Consider the following 24163-nt stretch of genomic DNA (forward strand, 5'->3'; position numbering starts at 1 on the left):
TCACTTTGTGTGAGTTCATCGGAGTATGAACCTTCATAGAGTGAGGGCCAAACTGTATGAACGTCGGAGCTTGCGTCCAATGGAAAAGCTGTATATCGTGTAAACTTCAAATTAAAAAATTATCATTGGTTGAACAGGCCCCCTCCTCTTCATTCTTAATTTCAAACACTGAAAGGCATAGCTGTCATTTAAAATCAGGACCAGTTTCAGGTTATGACTGATAACTTGCATGTTTGAGTTGGAAGGAATTTTGGGTGTGGAACCTCCCACTTCCTGGCAGCTTCACACAGCTAGTGATTGAGTAATCACACAGCAAGCAAGGACTTGTCATAACTACCCACACCAGCCTGGCAACAATACACTTCTTAGAAGCAAGGCACACAGGCACACAGGCACAAGTAACAACATGCAATGCCCTGTGGGTGGGGGCACCTGTTCACAGCATGGGACACACATATGGCTGCTTACATAGAAACAGGGATTCCAGTGGGGCTATGGTTGGGGGGCAGGGCTATGGTTGGGGGGCAGGGCTATGGTTGGGGGCAGGGCTATGGTTGCGGGCAGGGCTATGGTTGGGGGCACGGCTATGGTTGGGGGGCAGGGATGTGGTTGGGGTCAGGGCTATGGTTGGGGGTCAGGGCTATGGTTGGGGGCAGGGCTATGGTTGGGGGTCAGGGCTATGGTTGGGGGCAGGGCTATGGTTGGGGGTCAGGGCTATGGTTGGGGGCAGGGCTATGTTTGCGGGCAGGGCTATGGTTGGGGGCACGGCTATAGTTGGAGTCAGGGATATGGTTGGGGGGTCAGGGCTATGGTTGGGGGGTCAGGGCTATGGTTGGGGGTCAGGGCTATGTAGGAGCTGGATCTCAAGGGGTCAGAGTACATGTGACATAACTGGAGATTCCATTCAAGTACCATCTTTTAACATTTGGAAAGACACAGCTAGCAGATTGAACTACCATTAGTAGAGTCGTAGGAGTGAAAGTAGATTACAGTAGACCTGTTCTTTGTCTAGCACACATCTAATTCCCTGGGGCTTGAGGGGGATTAGGTGTAGGAGAGGCAGGATTAACCACAGTATGGTTCGATTCGTTTATATATATACATTTGCCCCCAGGCCAGTAGTGTTTGGTTGACATCAAAGCTTTCTGGGCACTGTGCTCCAGTATAGCATGGGATGAAATGGCGGGTGTATTTCAACTACTCATCAAGTTAGAGCATTTCTTTCTGTCTCATAGATTATTTACGATGCATGAAACCATTTACATTTTAAAACTAAAAAGAATGAACTACTAACTGAGAGAGAGAGAGAGAGAGAGAGAGAGAGAGAGAGAGAGAGAGAGAGAGAGAGAGAGAGAGAGAGAGAGAGAGAGAGAAAAGATGCGAGAAGAAAGAAAAAGGGACGGCAAGAAAACACAATTTTTATATTTTTATCAGATTGCTAATGAAAAAAATGTTTCCAATAAATATAACAAGTGATTCCATGGCATTTCGCTAACCAAGTAATTATATTTGCATTTATGTTCCAATAAATCAAAAATAATATCAGACTACGCCCACTTGCTGGCTGCGGTTTCCTCGTTGTCTTATAAAACCGTGGGCAGGGCTTGCGTTGCATTATTGGCGGAATGATGTCACCGATTTAGTATCGTCTACAGCTTTTTGTGTTGATGATTTAATAAGCAATGCAGTCTGTCAAAGTTATTATTGTTGACTTATTTATTTATTAGAACTGATATAAATAGGCTTTAGCGCATTTACAAAGTGTGCACATTGGGTTTTTTTTGTTTATAACTCCATAAACAAGTCAATTCTTAAACATTTTGTGCACATTTAGACTACAGCTTCCCAGTGTATTGTAAACAATATTGGCAAACTTGATGAATTCCTAAATCCACCCATAACATCCTTGAATGGCATGATTCACAGGGCAGCATAGCAGGCCTCAAAGTTTAAATTTTTACCAAGTAGCCACATGGCTACAAGTATATTTTTCCCAGGTAGTAAGTGGTAAAATCAAGAAGTCAAGCCAATTTACTAGGTAGCCAAAAGCATTTGAAATTATCTTTTATTAAATAACTATTATAATGTGAACAAGTCATAGCACTACTCTTGGAATTGTATATTAGTAGAAACTGTTTTTTGTTACTTATGACTCGAAACAATGATGCAATTTATATTACTAGATTATGTAGGTATATCCTTGCTTATCCAATAAGCATTGTCAACTGAAATAAAATACTAATTACATTTAAATATTTCTGTATTTTCTGTTCACTGACGACTTTAGGAGGAATTATTTGCTAGAACAATTATCAGATGTTTTTTCCCCAGATCAAGCTGTTATGTATTTTTGTGTCTACAGATGTGTAGCAATAGAATTTAGTTGCCACAAGATATTTATCAAGGTAGCCATTTGGCTACCTCTGAATTTTAGACGGTAGACAAATTGAGATTTAGGTCACATTGGCTACCGTTTTAATGGCAACTTTGAGGCCTGTTAAGTTGAAAATAACATCTGTTACACCAACCACTGCTCCAACAATGATTTATCCTGGACGGACAAGCAGATAAATAGAATACACTTATCAGGGTTGTATGTGACGCGCTAATGTGCTTTAGTGTGCATGAAGGTTGAGATTGGACGCAGAAATAGAAACATTCTGTGTCCTGAGGGACGCACAATAATATTCATTTTACCTACATAAGGTACAGTTGTGGGAGTCCAACATCTTATCCATCAATCATGTGAGTGAGTGTGTGGGGTTTAACGCTGCTTTTAACAGTATTCCAGTTATATCACGGCGTGTCAGTAGTGTGGGAGGAAAGCCCGAAGTGATGCAGGTCTCAGATGTTTACCAGTTCGGTGAAACCCACGAGCACGGGTATGGTGCTGACAAACCTAGAAACATAATCGGGGCGAACCGGGATTCGAACACACAATCATAGGTTTCTGGCGTGCCCAAGGGACGCAACTCTGCACAGCGTATCGCGGCGCCTTAGACGACTGGGCCACCCGTACCCCCCTCCATCAATCATGACCACTGTCCACATGATCATTGATTCATTCCAGTCATTATCAAACATATAGTACACTACACAATCAGCACTTTACAGGACTCATTTTGCCAGCAAGGACCCTTAAAATATATTATTGGGAGTCCCCTAGGCCTTCAAGGTTAAGCCCTGTACCTATCCTAGCAAGGGAATAACTACCTGAGACAGGGTATATAACTATCCTAGCAAGGGAATAACTACCTGAGACAGGGTATATAACTATCCTAGCAAGGGAATAACTACCTGAGACAGGGTATATAACTATCCTAGCAAGGGAATAACTATCCTAGCAAGGGAATAACTACCTGAGACAGGGTATATAACTATCCTAGCAAGGGAATAACTATCCTAGCAAGGGAATAACTACCTGAGACAGGGTATATAACTATCCTAGCAAGGGAATAACTATCCTAGCAAGGGAATAACTACCTGAGACAGGGTATATAACTATCCTGGCAAGGGAATAACTACCTGAGACGGGGTATATAACTATCCTAGCAAGGGAATAACTACCATAGTCGTGGAATGTAACTATCCTGGCAAGGGAATAACTACCTGAGACGGGGTATATATCTATCCTAGCAAGGGAATAACTACCTGAGACGGGGTATATAACTATCCTAGCAAGGGAATAACTACCTGAGACAGGGTATATAACTATCCTGGCAAGGGAATAACTACCTGAGACAGGGTATATAACTATCCTGGCAAGGAAATAACTACCTGAAACAGGGTATATAACTATCCTAGCAAGGGAATAACTACCATAGTCGTGGAATGTAACTATCCTGGCAAGGGAATAACTACCTGAGACAGGGTATATAACTATCCTAGCAAGGGAATAACTACCTGAGACAGGGTATATAACTATCCTAGCAAGGGAATAACTACCATAGTCATGGAATATAACTATCCTAGCAAGGGAATAACTACCTGAGACAGGGAATATAACTATCCTGGCAAGGGAATAACTACCTGAGACAGGGTATATAACTATCCTAGCAATCTGAAGACAATCTAGGTCATACGATCAACAGTTTTTGATCAAATAGGATTGGTTAGATCTGACTTCAGACCAATGTCAGGTACCACATAAAGCATGAATCAGAAGATATGACAAATGTCCTCAAGTGACATTAAAGGGAGATGATCCATATGTGAAACTGAGTTATTGCTGATAAAATAGAACTGACAATTAGAAATTGACATCTGTCATCTTGGGGAACAAACTTACGGAGGAAGCAGCAAATTGCCAGCATCCTTCCATTAACTCTGCATCCTGAGATGATGGGTATGTCATTGTCTATTTAAAACAAATTATTAACACAGCAGAAAACTAAGATTTTTAGTCCACTGGTCCTCATGATAAGATAGCAAAACAACTCAAAATGACAAATTGGCACTAGTCCTTCTGACAATGTTAGAAATTGGCACTAGTCCTGTAGTCCTTACCAAACTGCCCAATAGTAAAGGTATCCTAAGGACTAGTAGAAATTGGCCCATTTTAAGGGTTTTGCTATATGTTATCATTATAAGGACTAGTGAACAAAAACTGTTAGTTTCTACCGCTGTTATGATACCTGAACTATTGGGCCAGTTTCTTTTGTTGTTTACATGGTTAACACCCATGTTTTCAACTTCTGATGCATATTGTCCTGATGAAATCACTGGCTGTGAATCATCACTGTACTGAAGGATAAGCAGTCAGAGAAACTGTTGAAACTTGGATGGGAGGTCTAATGGCTTCACCTATCAACTAGATAGTATTCTACCAGTGTGTGATATTTATACCTAGCTTCCCCACAAGCACATCTGAGGCTGGGGGTTGTGCAGGTTTGAGGAAGGACCATGAGGCTAGGGGTTGTGCAGGTTTGAGGAAGGACCATGAGGCTAGGGGTTGTGCAGGTTTGAGGAAGGACCATGAGGCTAGGGGTTGTGCAGGTTTGAGGAAGGACCATGAGGCTAGGGGTTGTGCAGGTTTGAGGAAGGACCATGAGGCTAGGGGTTGTGCAGGTTTGAGGAAGGACCATGAGGCTAGGGGTTGTGCAGGTTTGAGGAAGGACCGTGAGGCTGGGGGTTGTGCAGGTTTGAGGAAGGACCATGAGGCTAGGGGTTGGTTGTGCAGGTTTGAGGAAGGACCATGAGGCTAGGGGTTGTGCAGGTTTGAGGAAGGACCATGAGGCTGGTGGTTGTGCAGGTTTGAGGAAGGACCACGAGGCTAGGGGTTGTGCAGGTTTGAGGAAGGACCATGAGGCTGGGGGTTGTGCAGGTTTGAGGAAGGACCATGAGGCTGGGGGTTGTGCAGGTCTGAGGAAGGACCATGAGGCTCGTGGCTGTGCAGGTTTGAGGAAGGACCATGAGGCTAGGGGTTGGTTGTGCAGGTTTGAGGCAGGACCACGAGGCTAGGGGTCGTGCAGGTTTGAGGAAGGACCATGAGGCTAGGGGTTGTGCAGGTTTGAGGAAGGACCATGGGGCTAGGGGTTGTGCAGGTTTGAGGAAGGACCACGAGGCTAGGGGTTGGTTGTGCAGGTTTGAGGAAGGATCATGAGGCTAGGGGTTGTGCAGGTTTGAGGAAGGACCATGAGGCTAGGGGTTGGTTGTGCAGGTTTGAGGAAGGACCACGAGGCTAGGGGTTGGTTGTGCAGGTTTGAGGAAGGACCATGAGGCTGGTGGTTGTGCAGGTTTGAGGAAGGACCACGAGGCTAGGGGTTGTGCAGGTTTGAGGGAGGACCGTGAGGCTAGGGGTTGGTTGTGCAGGTTTGAGGAAGGACCATGAGGCTGGTGGTTGTGCAGGTTTGAGGAAGGACCATGAGGCTGGTGGTTGTGCAGGTTTGAGGAAGGACCATGAGGCTAGGGGTTGGTTGTGCAGGTTTGAGGAAGGACCATGAGGCTGGTGGTTGTGCAGGTTTGAGGAAGGACCATGAGGCTAGGGGTTGTGCAGGTTTGAGGAAGGACCATGAGGCTAGGGGTTGTGCAGGTTTGAGGAAGGACCATGAGGCTAGGAGTTGTGCAGGTTTGAGGAAGGACCATGAGGCTAGGAGTTGTGCAGGTTTGAGGAAGGACCATGAGGCTAGGGGTTGTGCAGGTTTGAGGAAGGACCATGAGGCTGGTAGTTGTGCAGGTTTGAGGAAGGACCATGAGGCTAGGGGTTGTGCAGGTTTGAGGGAGGACCGTGAGGCTAGGGGTTGTGCAGGTTTGAGGAAGGACCATGAGGCTAGGGGTTGTGCAGGTTTGAGGAAGGACCATGAGGCTAGAGGTTGTGCAGGTTTGAGGGAGGACCGTGAGGCTAGGGGTTGTGCAGGTTTGAGGAAGGACCACGAGGCTAGGGGTTGTGCAGGTTTGAGGAAGGACCACGAGGCTAGGGGTTGTGCAGGTTTGAGGCAGGACCACGAGGCTAGGGGTCGTGCAGGTTTGAGGAAGGACCACGAGGCCATTTATAGGTTTTACTTAGTTTACAAGGCCTCTTCAAAAACACCAGTTGAAATTAGAAAACAAATAAAATTACTTTTGTCAGTTACATTTTTGGCAATGAGATGAAATGAAATGAGGTTTTATCACCGCTGTTTGTAAGAAATGGAGTATAATGTGAATAGAGATCTTTAATGTAACAAAAAGGAAACCCAATCAATTATCTCTTGGTATCGTTTCGAAATCAATCTTCTATGATTGTGTAAACCTACAACTTTGTTTTTCATTCCCTACTCAGCAATATTCCAGCTATATGACAGCGGTCTGTAAATAATCGAGTCTGGACCAGACAATCCAGTGATTGATACAATGAGCATCGATCCTCGCAATGTAGGATCGATGACATGCATCAACCAAGTCAACGAGTCTGACCACCAGATCCCGTTAGTCGCCTTTTCTGGGTTGCTGAAGACCTATTCTGAGTTTTATGTGTAACACTAACAAAATCTTAATCAAAATAATATCTGTGAGAACTCCGCACTAAGTTTCTGGACAATCTCAAAACCTGTTGTCTAGACAACCATTGTCACATTGGAATATTCCAAGCTTCAACCAAAACAGCCCAACAACAACAAAGTACCTGAGTGTTTAACAAAACAATTTTACCAGTGTGAGTGAGTTGGGTTTAACGCCGCTTTGAACAGTCTTCCAGGTATATCACGGCGTGTTAGCTTCATGTGGGAGGAAAGTTTAAAGTTAAAGTAATGCAGGTCTCAGACATTCACCACTTTGGTGAAACCTATGAGCACTGCTATGGTGCTTACAGGCCTAGAAACATAATCGGGGGTAACCAGGATACAAACCCACAATAATAGGTTCCTGGCATGACCAAGGGACGCAACTCCACACAGCGAATTGCGTAACCTTAAACAATTGGGCCTCCTTTGCCCATTATTTTAACATGAGTAAGTGAATATGGTTTTACGCCACTTTTAGCAATATTCCGGCAACATCACGGGGACACCAGAAATGGGCTTCACACATTGTACCTATGTCAGGCATCGAACCCGGGTCTTCGGCGTGGCGAGGAAATGCTTAAACCACTAGGCTACCCGAAATTTTAACATGAAATTGAGAGATGAAATGGTACTAACGTTTGAGTCGCATCGTCTGTTTATATGCCTCTTGCTCGTGTTGCAACCACAGCGTCTTGTTCACAAACTGAACGCAATCGTCCGCTAATCCGTTACTTTCCATATCCAACGAAACGAGTGCTGCTTCCTTCTCATGTACCATTCGGGAATATCCACAACCAAACTCCACAGAAATTCACGATTTGGAAATTCCAAAACCCAGTATATATCCACAGTGTATTCCACAGGTATATCAATATATCACAGCATATACCTCACTGTTATTCAACGTGTTGCTAGGTATCACAAATACAAAATCCACTTTTCACCTTTTGAGACCTTCCCCCAAATTTCTCTACAACAGGTCATGAGAGTTCCCCCTTCATGTGATCTCACTGCTAAATGACATGCCATCAACTTTTTAAACACAATCACACACAAAAAACACCATACAGTTGCCTCAACAGAAACCAGACTCCGGCCAAGCTGGATGAACACAAATCCTCAATGTGATATCTCCGAGTTCTTCACTGTGCAGAGTCTTGTTCCGAGTCAGGTGGATGACCCACTTGGGAGTACATGTATCGTGGCCTCGTCATGCTGCCCTCTCTGATACAGCAGTAGGGATGGAGCCTCCGTCCGTCCGTCACTTGCTCACATTCTCCCTGTCGGCCTATATTCCACAGCCCAGCTCTGACCACCACACACAAGATGGCCGTGTCATGGACGTCCGAGGCTGTCCTGTCTCCGAGGGAAGCTGCTAGGGGCTGCTAGGGTGCCCCATGTACACAGTATGTAGATATGTAGGTAGGAGAACACAGCCAGTAAGCCAGTCAGCCTCCACCTCAGTTCTCTCAGCTCAGGCTGACCTGATTACAGGGGCTGCTTCAACCACTCACAACCTCCGTCTCTCAGTAACTCTCACACACCATAATTGGCTCACAGATTCCTGCCCCTCCAGCCATATTAATAATTGACCAATCAGGGCGGATGTAACAAAGGCTCTTCGTCAGCTGTTATCTGTCTAGGGTGAATATAATGAAGCAAGGCTGAGAGCTATTTTGGGAAGCTGAGGACTGTGTGGTACTAGGGGCCTGTCCTCTCCCTCGTCTACCTGCTACACAGCTGGTATGAGAGTGATGAACATCACCACGGTGGCGAGCATCTTCACCGCCACTGAATGCTGATGAGAAGGATGGTACTGCATCCAGTCAACTTCAGATTCTGCTTCTTTGCTACATGACACATGGCTGATTTTGAAGTTTGTTACATATGAATGAAAGTCTTCAGCTCATATTGCTTTCAGCAACTTTTTAAGTGATGATTCTGTGGTATCAGTTATTAAATTGAAGAAATGCACCAAAAATATTCTTTTCCTTATATTTAGGTTAGATTTCAAAATTACAGTGAGGTTTTATGCCGCTTTTACCAATATCACGGCGGGTGAAATTAGAAGCAGATCCATTAAGAACATAAGAAATAAAAAAACAAAAAACAGAAGAATTCTCAGTATTTACATTCAATATATATTGATAAACAGAATGAAAGCACTCATGAGAAAATCTCCATGGATGAAGGACCAAGGTCCATATCAAATAATCTGGATGGGCCTGTGTCTATTTTCGGCCACCTAGCCCAGAGACAGTCATGCTTCAGCGAACACTGACCAGCTGGTCAACTCCTGAGCTTTAGAAGCATCAAACATGGTTCAGTGGTCAGCTGAAGGCCTTATAGTGAGGCAGCCATGTATTCATTTTCTTCAGGACATCATAAAGGTGACACAAGGTTCAGTGAACAGCTGGTGTCCTTATACTGAAGCAGCCATGTAGTCATTAACAGAGCATTACTGAGGTGACACAGGGCCAGTGATCAGCTGATGTCCTTATAGTGAGGAAGCCACGCAGCTGCTGTCAACACAATCCAAAGAAAATGCCACAGCACAGCTGATTGTCCTAGTAATGAAGACAGTCAATTTTGCCAGCGAAACAAAGCCACCAAGCTTACAATAAATACTTTCTGCACTTGAAAATGAACAATGTAGATACCAACTCAGGAACCAATACACAAATCTCTATCGGCTTCCAGTATACACACACACACACACACAACAATCCCGCGCTATAGTGAAACTGCCAGGGATACAACCATTGTTACATCACTGCTGGCCTGGACAATGGCAGCCTTGAATGGACAAGCAATTAACAAAGTCTGAACAGAAGGGCAGCCTGGTTTATTGAGCCCTTGCATCAGAACCTGGTCAACAATATCCTTGCCTGACCCAACACAGACCACACAGCCAGTGCCCTTTCATCAAACAAGTATGCCAGGAATTTCAGCTGTCCAGTCAAAGTCTATAGTAATGTGTTCGTTCATTACATCACGCAGGCCACTGCATAATTAGCATAGATCAGTTCAGGGGTCACTGGGGTATAAAACAAATACATCCCAAACAGGATATAACAGTACACTAGGAATTAACACAATTTGTGTGACCAGTCCACTGATTTCGGAGCAGCTGTCTGTCTGATTATGGAAACACAAGAGACTATTATCAATGTAGACTACTTTTTTTAAAACTTTTTGGTTTCCAGATTCAGAAAATCATAAGGGCATATCCACAAAACATGTTTTCCGAAATTTATTTCTTAAAAATATTGTCATTCTGTGAAAACAAAACTTAAAAACAATTGAACCAGTTCATCTTACAGCAGTTAATTTGGAAAACTGACCTTGATCTTTTTAGAAATAACGCAGAAAATATTTTTAATCCACGAATTGTGATGATCGGAAAGAAATAATGACTATTGTATATATTTTCAACAGGGATGTCAACATGACACAAATCACCAACGCATTAGTGTATCAATTATATTTTTTGTTTTTTGTTTGTTGTTTAACGCCGCACTTAGCAACATGCCATCTATATGATGGTGGTCTGTAAATAGTCAAGCCTGGACCAGACAACTGATATCATGAGCATCGATCCACGCAAATGGGATACGATGGCATGCATCACAGTAGAGGACGTAACGTGTACGCGAGACGGCTCTCCCGTCTCGTGTACAAGAGACCACCTGAGAGGGGGTCACTCGTATGCGTGACGGCCTGTCAGTGGACCATGGATTTCTGCATGTTGCACGATCAACCAAGTAAGCAAGCCTGACCACCCGATCCAGGTAGTCGCCTCTTACAACAAGCACAGTTGGCATCAATAATAGTATCTTATGATAAAATACAAGATACACACCAAGTTCAGAGAGACATGGAACAATAATTTTCAAACAAGGTTTATTTCCACAACCAACAAATAAAATAAATTATGTCCGTCATGAATTCTTCATGGTCTTTGGCCCACAAAGCTATCACAAGTACACGAAGACGTCATTTTGTACAAATTCAAGGCTATTCAAGCTACTTTGGTTATTTTCACATTATTATTATTATTATTTTGGTTATTTTCAAGGGGGACTTAAAAGTTCAAGACCTTTTCAAGCCTGTACAAACCAAACCATTTTTCAAGTAAAAAATGAACACTGCTATTGTGTCTCTTAAATTCTAAAATAAAATGAATACTGTATCAAATCAGTTTTGAGTAGAAATCCCAGTAAAATAACGGACAACTGGATATGGTCCCTTCCACAAAGGATTCACCAAATTTTGGCAAAAGAACAATACATGACAGCCTCAGAAAAAGTTCAGGATGTGTCGAAAATTTCCAGTTAAAACCGATGAGTTGGCAGCAGTTACCAAATCTACTTTAGGATTCCTATCTTCCTGTGCAAGTAAATAAGTTATTTATCAAATATTAAGAGAATATGCCCAAGAAAACTAACTGTCATTTGACAACCAGCGTTTTCATTTTGTGGTGGTGCTGAAGACAGGAGGAGTTATTTCCCTTATTTTGTTGGCGCTGTGATGCCTTCAGCTACATTATGTCCGAATACACATTGCTTGTGGTTTTAAAAAAAACTCAGAATGTGGCTCATATTACAAGAGTTAAGATCTTTGGTGGTGTGCTGGTAAATAAATATGTAGATAAGACTTGTATGAAAAGAAATAAGAAAATAAGGATACCTTCAAACAAACATTCCTCACAAAATGAGAAACTTGATAGACTGAAAACCTGGTTCCAATAATCAGACCAACCATAATTTGAGGTGCCGACCCTACCTTTTTTTTGTGACAAAAGAATGAATGAGTGAGTGAATGTATGGTTTCACGCCGCCTTAAGCAATATTCCAGCAATATCACGACAGGGGCTTCACACATTGGACCAGTGTTTGAAATAAGCGCTTGCCTGCAGGCCCTTGGCAGTTAGATCTTGTGTCAGGCACGCAGTATTATTGGCGCTAGTCCTGTAGTCCTTACCAAAGTGCCCAATAGTGGTGAGTGAGTGAGTGAGTGGTTTTACGCCGTTTTTAGCAATATTTCAGCAATATCACGGTGGGGGACACCAGAAATGGGCTTCACACATTGTACCCATGTCGGGAATCGAACCCGGGTCTTCGGCGTGACGAGCGAACACTTTAACCAGTAGGCTACCCGACCGCCCCCTGCCTGATTGTAAAGGTATCCTAAGGACTAGTAGAAATTGGCCCATTTTAAGGGTTTTGCTTAAGGGTTATCATTATAAGGACTAGTGGACAAAAACTGTTAGTTTCTAACTCTGGCCCGTAGTTTCAATTTTGTATGGCTCCTTATGGCCTGTTGTAAATTTATGAGTCGATTTATTTGTCACAATACGCTGCAATTGTTTTTAATGAGGACCCGAAGAGTTTAGTCAGGGCCTGGAGCCTCTTCCCTCAATGGGTCCTTGCATTTTATTTTATTTCAAACACTGCATTGGACCCATGGGGGGAAAGGAACCCAGGCCTTCGGTGTCACAAGCGAACACATAAACCACATGGCTACCCTTATGCCTCTTGTAGTGGTGGCACTATACACCGATGCATCGCAATTTTTTACTTCTCGATACAAGTATCGATCACAGTCGCACACTAAGTAAAAAATATCAAACCTGACCTTTAATAACTGTTCCACTAAACACTAATCAGTAGTGCAGGTTAATAGTAAAAACATACATATTTTCATTTGTTGTGCCACACTTGACACTGGCAACTGTAAATCCTAAGTGTGCAGTGTGAAAAGAGTAACTTAGAAGATTTTCGCGTGAAGCAACGTGTGTTTGATTTAATTTGTACACAAAGTTTTGACTCCTTGAAACCAAAAGAAAACACTGTCTGCTCATCTTTGTATATACACATAAACGTTGGCAACTTTTGACAAGTTGTTTGGTATTGGCAAAAGAACAGATATTAATTAGATCATCCTCTTACATTAACATAAACATTCACATTGCAACATATACACACAGTGCAAATTTACATTTACATTTGCACCTGCTCCAGACATGATGCAAATTTGCTCCTGATGTAAATATACACACATGAGTGAACGCGTTCACATGACAAGTATACTCACGTATGTATTTCTACACGCCAGAGGTAGAAATTGACACTAGTCCTGTAGTCCTTGCCAAACTGACCAATAGTTAAGGTATCATAAGGACTGTTTGTTTCTAACCTGCGGTGACACATATGCATATATGTATAGAAGCGCATGTGAACAGGGTATTAGAATTTAAAAAACAACAATTGCTTCAAAATCAAAATACCGTATTCAACATAATAAGCGCCCAGGGCGCTCTCAAAATTAGAAATAGGGGGCTCTTATTAGAATATCATTTTAGTGAAAGCAAACGAGTTCAAAGATAAATTTTGCGGGTTATGCTGACAGCCTGAAATGTTTATGTACGACAGATATATTTTTCCAGAATTTAATTGCCCATTATTAAATGTGCAAATAACACATGGGTGCGTATTAAACATGAATAAATAAGTCTTGTGTACATTGATCAATCGGAAGGGGTGCTAATTAGGATTGTTCACTGGCCAATATATATTAGCAAATATCGCCGTGGCCGCTTATTAGATCGAATACAGTAACAATTTACCAAATTTGCCTGCCAGGGCTACTTAGATTAGAATCCAGGATATTCTCTGACTGTCACTAATGGCGAACTCCTACTTTTACTAGATAGTAGATGGTTACTGTAGCTGAACATTTTGGTGTACCAGTGAAAATATAACTTAATTTCTACCCCTCCCTTAGGCGATTGCAGATTGGACATGACACACTCAGTGGGATGCTGTCATACATTTAAGGGTCAATGGTCGACAATGGTAAAATCTGTGTGATGATCCACCCAACAGTTTGAGCATTGCGATACTTGCACCATTGCTTTATCGGCTTCAATAAAGAGATTGATTGGTCTATTGCTATAAAGCAATAACATGAGATGAGAAAGCTATAGTTTCTTGTGCAACACTATCGCTTTCTTGTCTCTGATACACCACTGTTAAGTATTATATTTAAGAGAGTTAGAGAGCTGATTGTAATGTACACACACACGCACGCACGCACGCACGCACGCACGCACAGATGTGCGCGCACACACACAAATGATCCTTACAAAATCATTGATTTAACAAAACCTGCACCAAGACAAGTCTGCAGCATATTTTAGTACAAATTATGAAATTTGAATTTTAAAAAATCCAAATTCATGTTAATACATTTGTAATTAATGTGATGGCTGAGACAAGAAGTTTGTATTTTACTGACAATATGGCTATCAGACAGGAAGAGCCTTGAATGCTTAATTTAAAATTATTGTAATTTGTATTTGATACAATGTCACAATACCATGTAAAAATGCCTCTGAAATAAGAACTTTAAAAAATCAAGGCATCGAACAAAACAGTAGGGCGCTTTTTTTGGAATCCCCCCACTAAATCTATCAATATACATTACTGTAAAACAAAACCTGTATCAAACTGATATCAACAATAAAAGATCATAAAATTATCATATGCCCCTTTCAAATGTATCAATCACTGTTGGCATAGTTGTACTTCTTGTCTGAAACATTGGCCTACAGCTGTATCAAAATGCTACAATGACTGGTCCCTCTAACTGTGTACAGTTGAGGTCAGTGCACCTTTGTCTAGGAGGCTGTTCTCAGAACTGACCTCCCTCCCTCCACACTGGACAGGCAGGGCCCCCCCACAGCCTTCGTTCACACGGGAATGTATGAATACAACATGGACTACACATGACAAATCAACACTTACTTTGCTCCTGGTGACAATGACCCAGAAAAGGGACAATTGATAAATTTCATTAATATTTGATAACACTACATTCATGTGGAATACAGCCATTTTCTAATTTCAAATTTCTTAAAACATTAAAGGTTAGAATAATATTACACTTTCTCACATAAAATGAGCAGTTTATTAAGTTTTGTTTGAAATTCATAAGACTTTCTCTACTTAAATAACATACGTTGGACAAGCTGTCATTTATAACACAACATCGAATCTTTCATAAATTGGATTTCAGCTTGTAGCAAATAACTGAAACTTAAATGTCTTAATGCAGTTTTTATTTGCATTTCTATGCAAAGGAGACAGATGTGATCATGATGATAACAGTCCAGTAATATTCATGATATACAATTTCTAGTAGTGAATATATTTATATCAAAACCCCTAACAGTAAGAAAACACTGCCTGCTGTTAATATAAAGGATGAGGTGAGTTGAGACGAAAATTGGGTTTAACGTCGCGTCCAAGATTATTGCACTTATATAGCGACGTGCATGTACGTGTGTGTGTGGCTGCTTGTACTAGTCCGGACTGATGCCGATTTTTAGTGCTGGCTCACTGAGATACCATGCCGCAGTTTAACATGAATACCCCACTCAGACACAGTATACTGACTCCGAGCCGACCAGTTCTTGTTTTAGCCCCTTAATGCCGAGCGCAGGACAGGGTAACAACAAGTACCATCTTTTAACATCTTTTGGTATGACGCGGCCGGGGATCGAACCCCTGACTTTCCACTCTCCGGGCGGACGCTCTACCACGGAGGCAGTCAATATTAAGGATGAAAGTCTATGGGGTCTTATGATGACTTGTACTGTTAACAATCATGACATTGTACGGAGTCTAATAATTCATCTTATAGAGATAAACTCATGTCATTGGAAATTAAATGATCACAGATTTCATGACTGATTCCATGGTTGAAAACAAAACCAATCTACAATTTTTTATCAATTTGAACAATGCTAATAATCAATGATATCAAAACAATATATTCTTAACACACAAAGTTGTTGTTTTCGGTTATCAGGTCTACTATATCAGTACATGCCATACAGAAATTATTCCCTGGGTATGAGTGAGCGAGTGAGTGAGCGAGTAAGTGAGAATAGTTTTACGCCGCTTTTAGCAATATTTTAGCAATATCATGGCAGGGATCACAAGAAATGGCTTCACACATTGTACCCACGTAAGGAATCGAACCCAGGTCTTTGACGTGACGAGCAAACGCTTTAACCACACACACACCCCACCCCCAGTATGAGATCAGTGAATAAGGCAACCTATGCTTGTCGTAAGGAGCAGTTAGAAGCAGGGTTAGAAACTAACAGTTTTCGTCCACTAGTCCTAATAATGATAACATATAGCAAAACCCTTAAAAATGGCAAATTTCTACTAGTCCGTATGATACCTTTACCATTGGGCAGTTTGGCAAGGACTATAGGACTAGTGCCAATTTCTAACGCTGTAGAAGGATCAAGTGGTCAGACTCGCTGACTTGGTTGTTGCATATCATCATATCCTTGTTGCGTGGATCGATGCACATGACATCAATCACTGGAATGTCTGGTCCAGACTCAATTATCTATAGACAGACGTCATATAGCTGGAATACTATATTGCATAGTGCTATGTTAAACAACAAACTTATCTGGGAAACTTACCCGAAATTTCAGGCCAAACAAGTTGCATAAAAAAGAAGGCGGTTGATGCCCTTTTCAGACCACTGGCAATGTCAAAAAAATTTGAAGTTGCAGAGAACATTGAAAAGCATCAAGCCTTTGTTCTTTCTGATGTTTTGGGCTTCTAACATGGTCGACCCGTGAAGATCCTAGGTAGAATAGGTCTTCAGCAACCCATGCTTGCCGTAAAAGGCGACTATGCTTGTCGCAAGAGATGATTAACGGGATCGGGTGGTCAGGTTCGCTGACATGGTTGATGCATGCCATCGTATCCCAATTGCGTGGATCGATGCTCATGATGTTAATCACTGGATTGTCTGGTTCAGACTCAATTATTTACAGACTGGCCTTAGAAAGCTGGAATATTGCCAAGTGCGGCGTTAAACAACAAACCAACCAATGGTACAATTTTACTCTTTTTTTTGTTTTTTAATGGGCCTCATTTTACAATTGTAAATATGTGTTCTTCAGCAATAATGAATTGACACTTTTTTCTAAACAATTAATTACCTTGTGAATGTTTGGTCAAATGAAAAATTCATTAATTGTGCATCATATTGGCATTAATAAAGTTGATTGGGTCATTAGGGTTAGAGGAAAGACTTCATTCTAATTCTGTTTACAGTGTAGGATGTTTCATATCTTTCCAGGAACGTGTACATGCATTATTATTTCCCTGAGAAGATTCTATCCTCTTCATTAGCATGATTAGGTGTTAGTAGTGGCCAGACATAGTACACATGTACAATGTAGTCAACAGTTGTTGTTTTAAATCAACAAATAAATGTCACTGCAGAGCTCCAGATAAGCTGCGTATCTGCGTAAAATATGCATCAAAAATGCAGAAATATGCAGTAAAATAAAATCCAAGCGTATCAAATACGCAATGAACATTACAGATAAGCTACAAAAATAAAACTTGTGCGTATCATCAAAATATTGTGAAGTAACCCTGCGTATTCGATTAGCAAATCAGCAACTTATTTTGAAATTATAAAATGGGCATTCCGTCAACCTTGCCAAACTCCACGATGAGAGTTACATCATGATCATTTGCCATCACACGATCTTGTGGAAGTATCGTGGTATTTTTGAGTCCTATAAAGCTCTCGAACCCACACGACACCAGTTTGCAGGGACTTAATGAATAGTGTTTTTAAATATTTAACTTAAATACCCACATGTGTAAAAACAAGTGGGTAACAGAAATTTGAATACCCAGATAGAATTACTGATACCCAATGATTTTAAAATGCATGGGTAAAATACCCACAGCACCAAAAGCTTATCTGGAGCTCTGCACTGGGATTCATCTAGAGGTCGATGTTCAGCACCAGGTCTGCAGCAAATGTCAGTAAATATTTCCCAATTCATGTTATACAGTAAGAACAAAAATTATGTCTCTGTACAGGGTACAGGTGACTTGTATTTCACTCACAAATTTGAGAAAATTAACAGCCAAGGGCACTTAGATCGGAATCCTGTATAAATTCTTGTGTTAAAAGCATTGCCTAAATATCACCTGAATATGTCAGAAGTACTTATTAAGAACATCATCAGCACTGAGAAGTTGATAATGCTGCAGTCAGCAATATTGCGCAAATTCAGCAAAATAATTATGTTCTTCCTACATGACATAAGTGGTTGACAGTGTGAACGTCCCACGTTGTTGGGCCACACCACCTCATTCCCATTAAAGTCAAAAATTGCTCTGAAGATTGCCTGCTGGGGGCCTGGGTGCCGTTGTACAAAACAGCCTTTACTAAGGTTAATCTTAAGGTAACCTTATCAAACGTTACGCACGTAGCACAAAAGTACCATTGGACAACCTTATGTGGACAGGGCCCCGTTCCACAAAGCGATCTAAGCGCTATGATTGTCGTAAGTCAGTGATAAAGAATGGGAGTTACGATTAGTAAAGGCCTAAGGTTAAAAACTTAAGGATATAGGGTAAACTTAGGGCTAAGGTTGTTTCGTACAACGGCACCCTGTTCTTGCCATAACAAGCTACTGTCCAGTAAACATACATTAAAGTTAACTGGTCACAATTACCAAATAATTTTGTTTGATGTGCCGATACTGACTGACCGCATCACAATGGACTGTTTGGAATCCAGCAGTATCCGTGCGCTTGCACTGAGTGACAACAGGACATACATAATTGCTCCACAGAAAATTCTGCTCAAACATAAATATGTGTAACTTGAAATAATGAAGTAGAAACATTTGCCAATATATACTTTGAGTACAGAAGACATTCATTCACACATACGTTCTGTGTTGTGCATGGACTAAAAATTCAGTTTTAAACGAGACATATGACCTTCCTGGTGAATAATAGGCAAAATACCAATACATTATCAACATTCAACAGTTTACCATGTTAACAGAGGGGCGGATGTCGATTGACGGAACAGCTTCAATGGTGTTGAACGTCCACAAACAAAAATACACCAAAATTAATTTTATTGTAGAAGCATATTAAATTTGATGACTAGTACTGCGTTCTATGCATCAAATTCCACCCATAGTCCTGTCGAAATCATTGCCACCTCCCTCGTCTGAGGATGTCAGCTGACGGGGGAGGCCATTCATCCCCATCAAAACATAACCATGTGATTATCGAGACGAGCGTCAGAGCTTGAGCCTAGATTCGTGTTTTGTCGAACAAATATGCATCGTACATCAAAATGAAAGGTTTACGTTAACAAAACGTGCATGTCCCAATTTTCTAACGATTTAATGATTCCACGCTCAATCAATAAACCACTGCAACGTTTCTAGGACGAAATACAGTCTGTACACATTCCCTAGGTTGCTAAGGTCGCACCAACAGCATTGATGTTTTGGGAAACTTTGACCACGTTAGAATTCATTTGTAAATGTACGCAAGGCATTACTTTCCGCTAACTCACGGTGAATGTATTTTGACTGATATAAATATATAAAGAACAATATCTTGGCTGAAATCGACGTTTTAGTGTTGAATACTGCGGAAGCGAAGACATGCATGTTTTGAGTTATGGCGCTCAATTCAATTTAGATGTTCAGAGATGAATGAATTATATCGTCAGCAACAAAGATTGAGGCACGGGGAATCAAACGGCAATTTTTTCCAATTATCATGTTCTCATCTGTTGTATGAACGGAGTTAATACAAAACGATAAGCGATAATTTAGATCAATCATGTGTTTGTGACAAGTCCAGACTCGGTGTCAAACAGCAACGAAACAGATTTTCTTCATGAAATCAACATGACCATAGGTCCTAATTCTGAATAGTTTCACTAAATTAATTGTTTATAAAATAAAATAAAGCATGTTATACATATCTAAAAATGTCAAATATCAATTTATGTCGACTATTATTTACAAAAACGTGGATCGCGCGATAGGGGGTGACATGAAAACACAAACAAGATGCGATAGCAAAGTCGTGTCTATCGTAGAACAGAATGAGAATTTAGGTCATCCACTGCGATCGCGTGTTTCATTCTTTATGAATATCCTCCATCTAAGTCGAAATAAACCACTCACCTTGAAATAGTTGCCGATTTGTGTACAATCCAGTTAAAAATCCGTTCGTTGTACCCTTTCCCTAACAGGAGTCAACTTGACCTGGCCTCTGTGATCTAAAATGGCGCGCAAATGGCGGATTTGAATTGGCCATCACATTTACACTATCAGGCGACGTAGTAACCTTCTCTGGTGCGAAATAAACCTTTCACTATATCATGGTACACAGGAAATAGGCCAAAACAAAAAAATATAAAAATCAAGGACCGTTGCTACAGTATTTTCTCCATTCGGCAATTGTCGGATTTCAAAATGGCGGCTAATTCCACGAGCAGCGACGGCGTCGATTATCCAGTAGCACGATAAGCAGGAAGAGAAATGGTTAACCGAGGTTATATGACACGCACTGGCGACCTTTCTTACGGAATCCACTCTCCCGCGTAGGTTTGTTACTATAGTGACCGTGGTGTTTATAACGTGGGAGATATTTTGCTATTCACAATCCTATAACGAATTAAGCATTTAGTTGCGACATTTCTTCAAGGTGTATCAAATGGAGTACGAAGGCCTTATGTAATGTCCAGAACTCAATTATCTTTTTCAAATATAAACAGGTCCTCAATTATTTATTTTTTTAAATGAATTCTTTGGACACGTTTCTGCAAGAAAATAGCCCTTCCCCCCTGCAATGCAAAGCATATGTACTTTTTTTTTTATTAAAGAAAAGTCTTGATTATTTTTTACGATAAAAACTCCCTCCTTAGACAAATAACGCAAACGCAGCACGCAAAAAATATACGCCGAGGCAGACGCTTGGGATGACCATTGCCTTATTCTTATGTATATAAATAAGAATATATCTATTTATTTATATATTTATGGATAAATGATGGGAAGGGAATGTATTATTATTAATTGGATTATTTGAAAGAACTGTTGATTATGTCCATTTAACCATCACTGCATTAGTTTGTAAAAGGAAATCTGTGGCTAGGTAATTTTGTGTAGAAATAAACTGGTTCACTGAAGGCTTGGTGCGAAATGAATTTGCAAGCACGTGAACCCTACCGTATTTGAAATGTAAATTTGTTCTGAAAAAACGCAAATGTACTGATTTTCAAAGAAGAGATGTCTTGGGTACATATCAGGAGTGTATTATGACAAATGTTTTGAATCTTTAAAAGGTTTAAATCAAATTACATGTTAAAAAATGAAACCATGTGGAAGTATTCTTTGAGTGCTGACGAAGCGCCAGTGAAGTTCATTTTTTTAATATGATATCGCTATTTGTAGATATTTTCAATTGAAAATCAAACATATGATAAAATCAACTGAGAGGAATAGTGTCGTTTCCTCCTCCGTTAATCATCATCATCATCATCATCATCACCACCACCACCACCACCACCACTATCATCATCATTACCACCACCACCACCACCATCATCATCATCATCATCATCATCATCATCATCATCATAATTATTATAAATAAAATTGGAAATACGTATATGACACATCTCATGGTAGGTATGTTGCATACACTTCAGTTGGTTCTTCGTTGAGGTGAGAATCAATGTTAATTAATATATTTGACCATGTCCGCATCCTGACTAAATATACGGCCTTACATAAGTTGTTTTGTCCCCAAGTACCTGTACAGACGGAACACGCTATGTGTAGATTGATAGGCGTAGCTCAACCAACGGAATCACGACCGTCGTAAGTTAATGTACACAGATTGTAATGTACGTACGAGAAAAATAAAGATAAAATGCTATCTCGCATATGTGTAAAAAATTGATTGAAATCTAATACATTTTATTGTAGCCTTTGGGGTTATATGGAGAGAAAATTATGTAGAGTGGAATATGATTAAAGAATAAATATCGATATTTGAAAATAGCAAACAGCTTATAAGCAAAAACAGTTTTCTTAGTTTTCGGGGGTCGACCAAAAGGGCACACTAAGAGTTTGTAAATGATTTTTTTCCATGAAAAAAATATATCATGATACATTTTCGAAGTTCTACGTATAAGTGACGTCACGACCTTTACTTCGAGATCCTTATATGGAGAATTAGAAGTGTACCCTTAATAATGTAGATAGGATTGTTATTATCTTAAGTGTTTTTCTTTAAACTTTAATAAAAACAACTAGTAAATCTATGCCACTTCTTTTGTTCTTTCGTTTTACGTCTATAGACCTCAAGTCAGGTCTGTACTAAATAATGAAAATTATCCCACATGCAAATGTTCTCTTTATGAAACAAAAGCGAAAGGTTTTAGTGTTTAGTTGCCTTGCATGTGTAAAATCTCCGCGGAATGGGAAAGACGGAAAAGCATGCACACCATGCCGGGGCCAATCTTCGTTTAAGGTGTTTTGTTCATAGTGGCGTCAAAGGGCAAGAGTTATAAAAATTATCCCCCGACGAAACTAAACTAAACATTATTCATAATCCCATCATGCCGTATTAAGTAATAATTAAAGCACGATCCATATACGAGAAACTGTTGTTGAAAATTAAAAAAATTAAAAATAAATAAATAAATAATAATAATAATAATAATGATGACAATACTACTATTACTATTACTATTACTACTACTACTACTACTACTACTACTTCTACTACTACTACTAATAATAATAACAACAACATTAATAATAAAGGATATATAAAATGCGCTACAGTCCATCCTTTGCAGCATGCTCAAAGCACTAACACCATTATTAATCCGGTCAATGGACCAGTGTGAACTCGAGTTATTTTTTTCTCACACCCTGGGGAGTATACAGCCTAAGCTGTCCCGAGTCAATTCGTTTTTGCGAGGAACATTTTACATTCATTCACCAGGGACAGATAATCCGAAAAATACCGAGTTGTGAGTAGGCCATTCTTTATATTATTAGCTTTCTATGTTAGTTTCCTCAGAAAAATATAGATAGCATTATTACATGGGTGTCTTCATAGTGGCCAGATGCAAGATCAGTCGTATTGGCCCGAGGCAACGCAGATGGCCAAATACAGCATGTCTTTAGGGCTAATATGGTTGACCGACGACCTCTAACATGACCACCCATTTAATGATATATTTATTCATTGATGACCACCGGAACTATATGTTTCCAAATAGTACAAGTCAAGGATGTGAAGAAAAAGCTAAAAATGTCACAGTTATAAGAAAACAGGATCCCGTGACGTTCTAACAATTAAGTGTGATGACAGCCGTCTATCGCCATGTTGTCATTGCTAGTACCCGTGAAGATCTGGGGTAGAATAGGTCTTCAGCAACCCAAGCTTGCCGTGAGAAGCGATTATGCTTGTCGTAAGTGGCGATTAACGGGATTGGGTGGTCAGGCTCGCTGACTTGGTTGATGCATGTCATCGTATTCCAATTGCGTGGATCGATTCTCATGATGTCAATCACTGGATTGTCTGGTCCAGGCTCGATTATTTACAGACCGCCGCCATACAGCTGGAATATTGCTGGCATCAACCAAGACAGTGAGCCTGACCACCCGATCCCGAAGCATAGTCGCCTTTTACGGCAAGCATGGGTTGCTGAAGACCTATTCTACCCCAGATCAGCAATATTCCAGCTATATGACGTCGGTCTTTAAATAATCGAGTCTGGACCAAACAATCCGGTGATTGACATCATGAGCATCGATCCACGCAATTTGGATCTATGACATGCATCAACCATGTCAGCGAGCCTGACCACCCGATCCCGTTAGTTACCTCACAGTCGACTTTCACTGCAAGCATTGCAACAATGGTGTGACTAAATGTAGTTAAACTGTTTGAAATTGATTGAGATGCACGTGAATTTTTCACTGTAAAGGAAACATTCAAAAGATTAGGTGAAAGTTGTTAAAGATGATTTTTCATTTGAAGAAGCAAATTTTCCGATTTTGTATTTAAGTAAGTGTGATCTATTGAACGTTGATTGTGATTCAGAACTTCTTAAGGCACCACAAAGAGTGACTGACTGACTGAGTAAGGTTTTACGCCGCTTTTAGCAATATTCCAGCAATATCACGGCGGTGGACACCAGAAATGGGCTTCACACATTGTACCCATGTCGGGAATCGAACCCGGGTCTTCGGCGTGACTAGCGAACGCTCTAACCACTAG

The 24163-nt window shown here is 40.7% G+C and overlaps 1 protein-coding gene across 4 annotated transcripts in view; it reads right to left on the reverse strand.

Annotated features, from left to right (window-relative positions):
- Positions 1–20292, reverse strand: part of LOC139458399 (dual specificity tyrosine-phosphorylation-regulated kinase 1A-like) — a 92306-nt gene extending 72014 nt beyond the window's left edge. For 3 of the 4 annotated variants that reach the window (XM_071239821.1, XM_071239820.1, XM_071239825.1), the window contains exon 1: positions 7617–8444. In XM_071239821.1, the coding sequence (XP_071095922.1) occupies positions 7617–7758 (142 nt within the window). In that variant the 5' untranslated portion in view covers positions 7759–8444. Of the gene's footprint in view, positions 1–7616; positions 8445–20043 lie in introns of those variants that run through there. The other variant, XM_071239824.1, reaches the window with a different exon arrangement.
- Between the last annotated feature and the right edge of the window lie 3871 nt (positions 20293–24163).

The sequence above is a fragment of the Haliotis cracherodii genome, unplaced genomic scaffold, assembly GCF_022045235.1.
Source record: "Haliotis cracherodii isolate W230 unplaced genomic scaffold, xgHalCrac1.p SCAF_12, whole genome shotgun sequence".
Classification (NCBI taxonomy): domain Eukaryota; kingdom Metazoa; phylum Mollusca; class Gastropoda; order Lepetellida; family Haliotidae; genus Haliotis; species Haliotis cracherodii.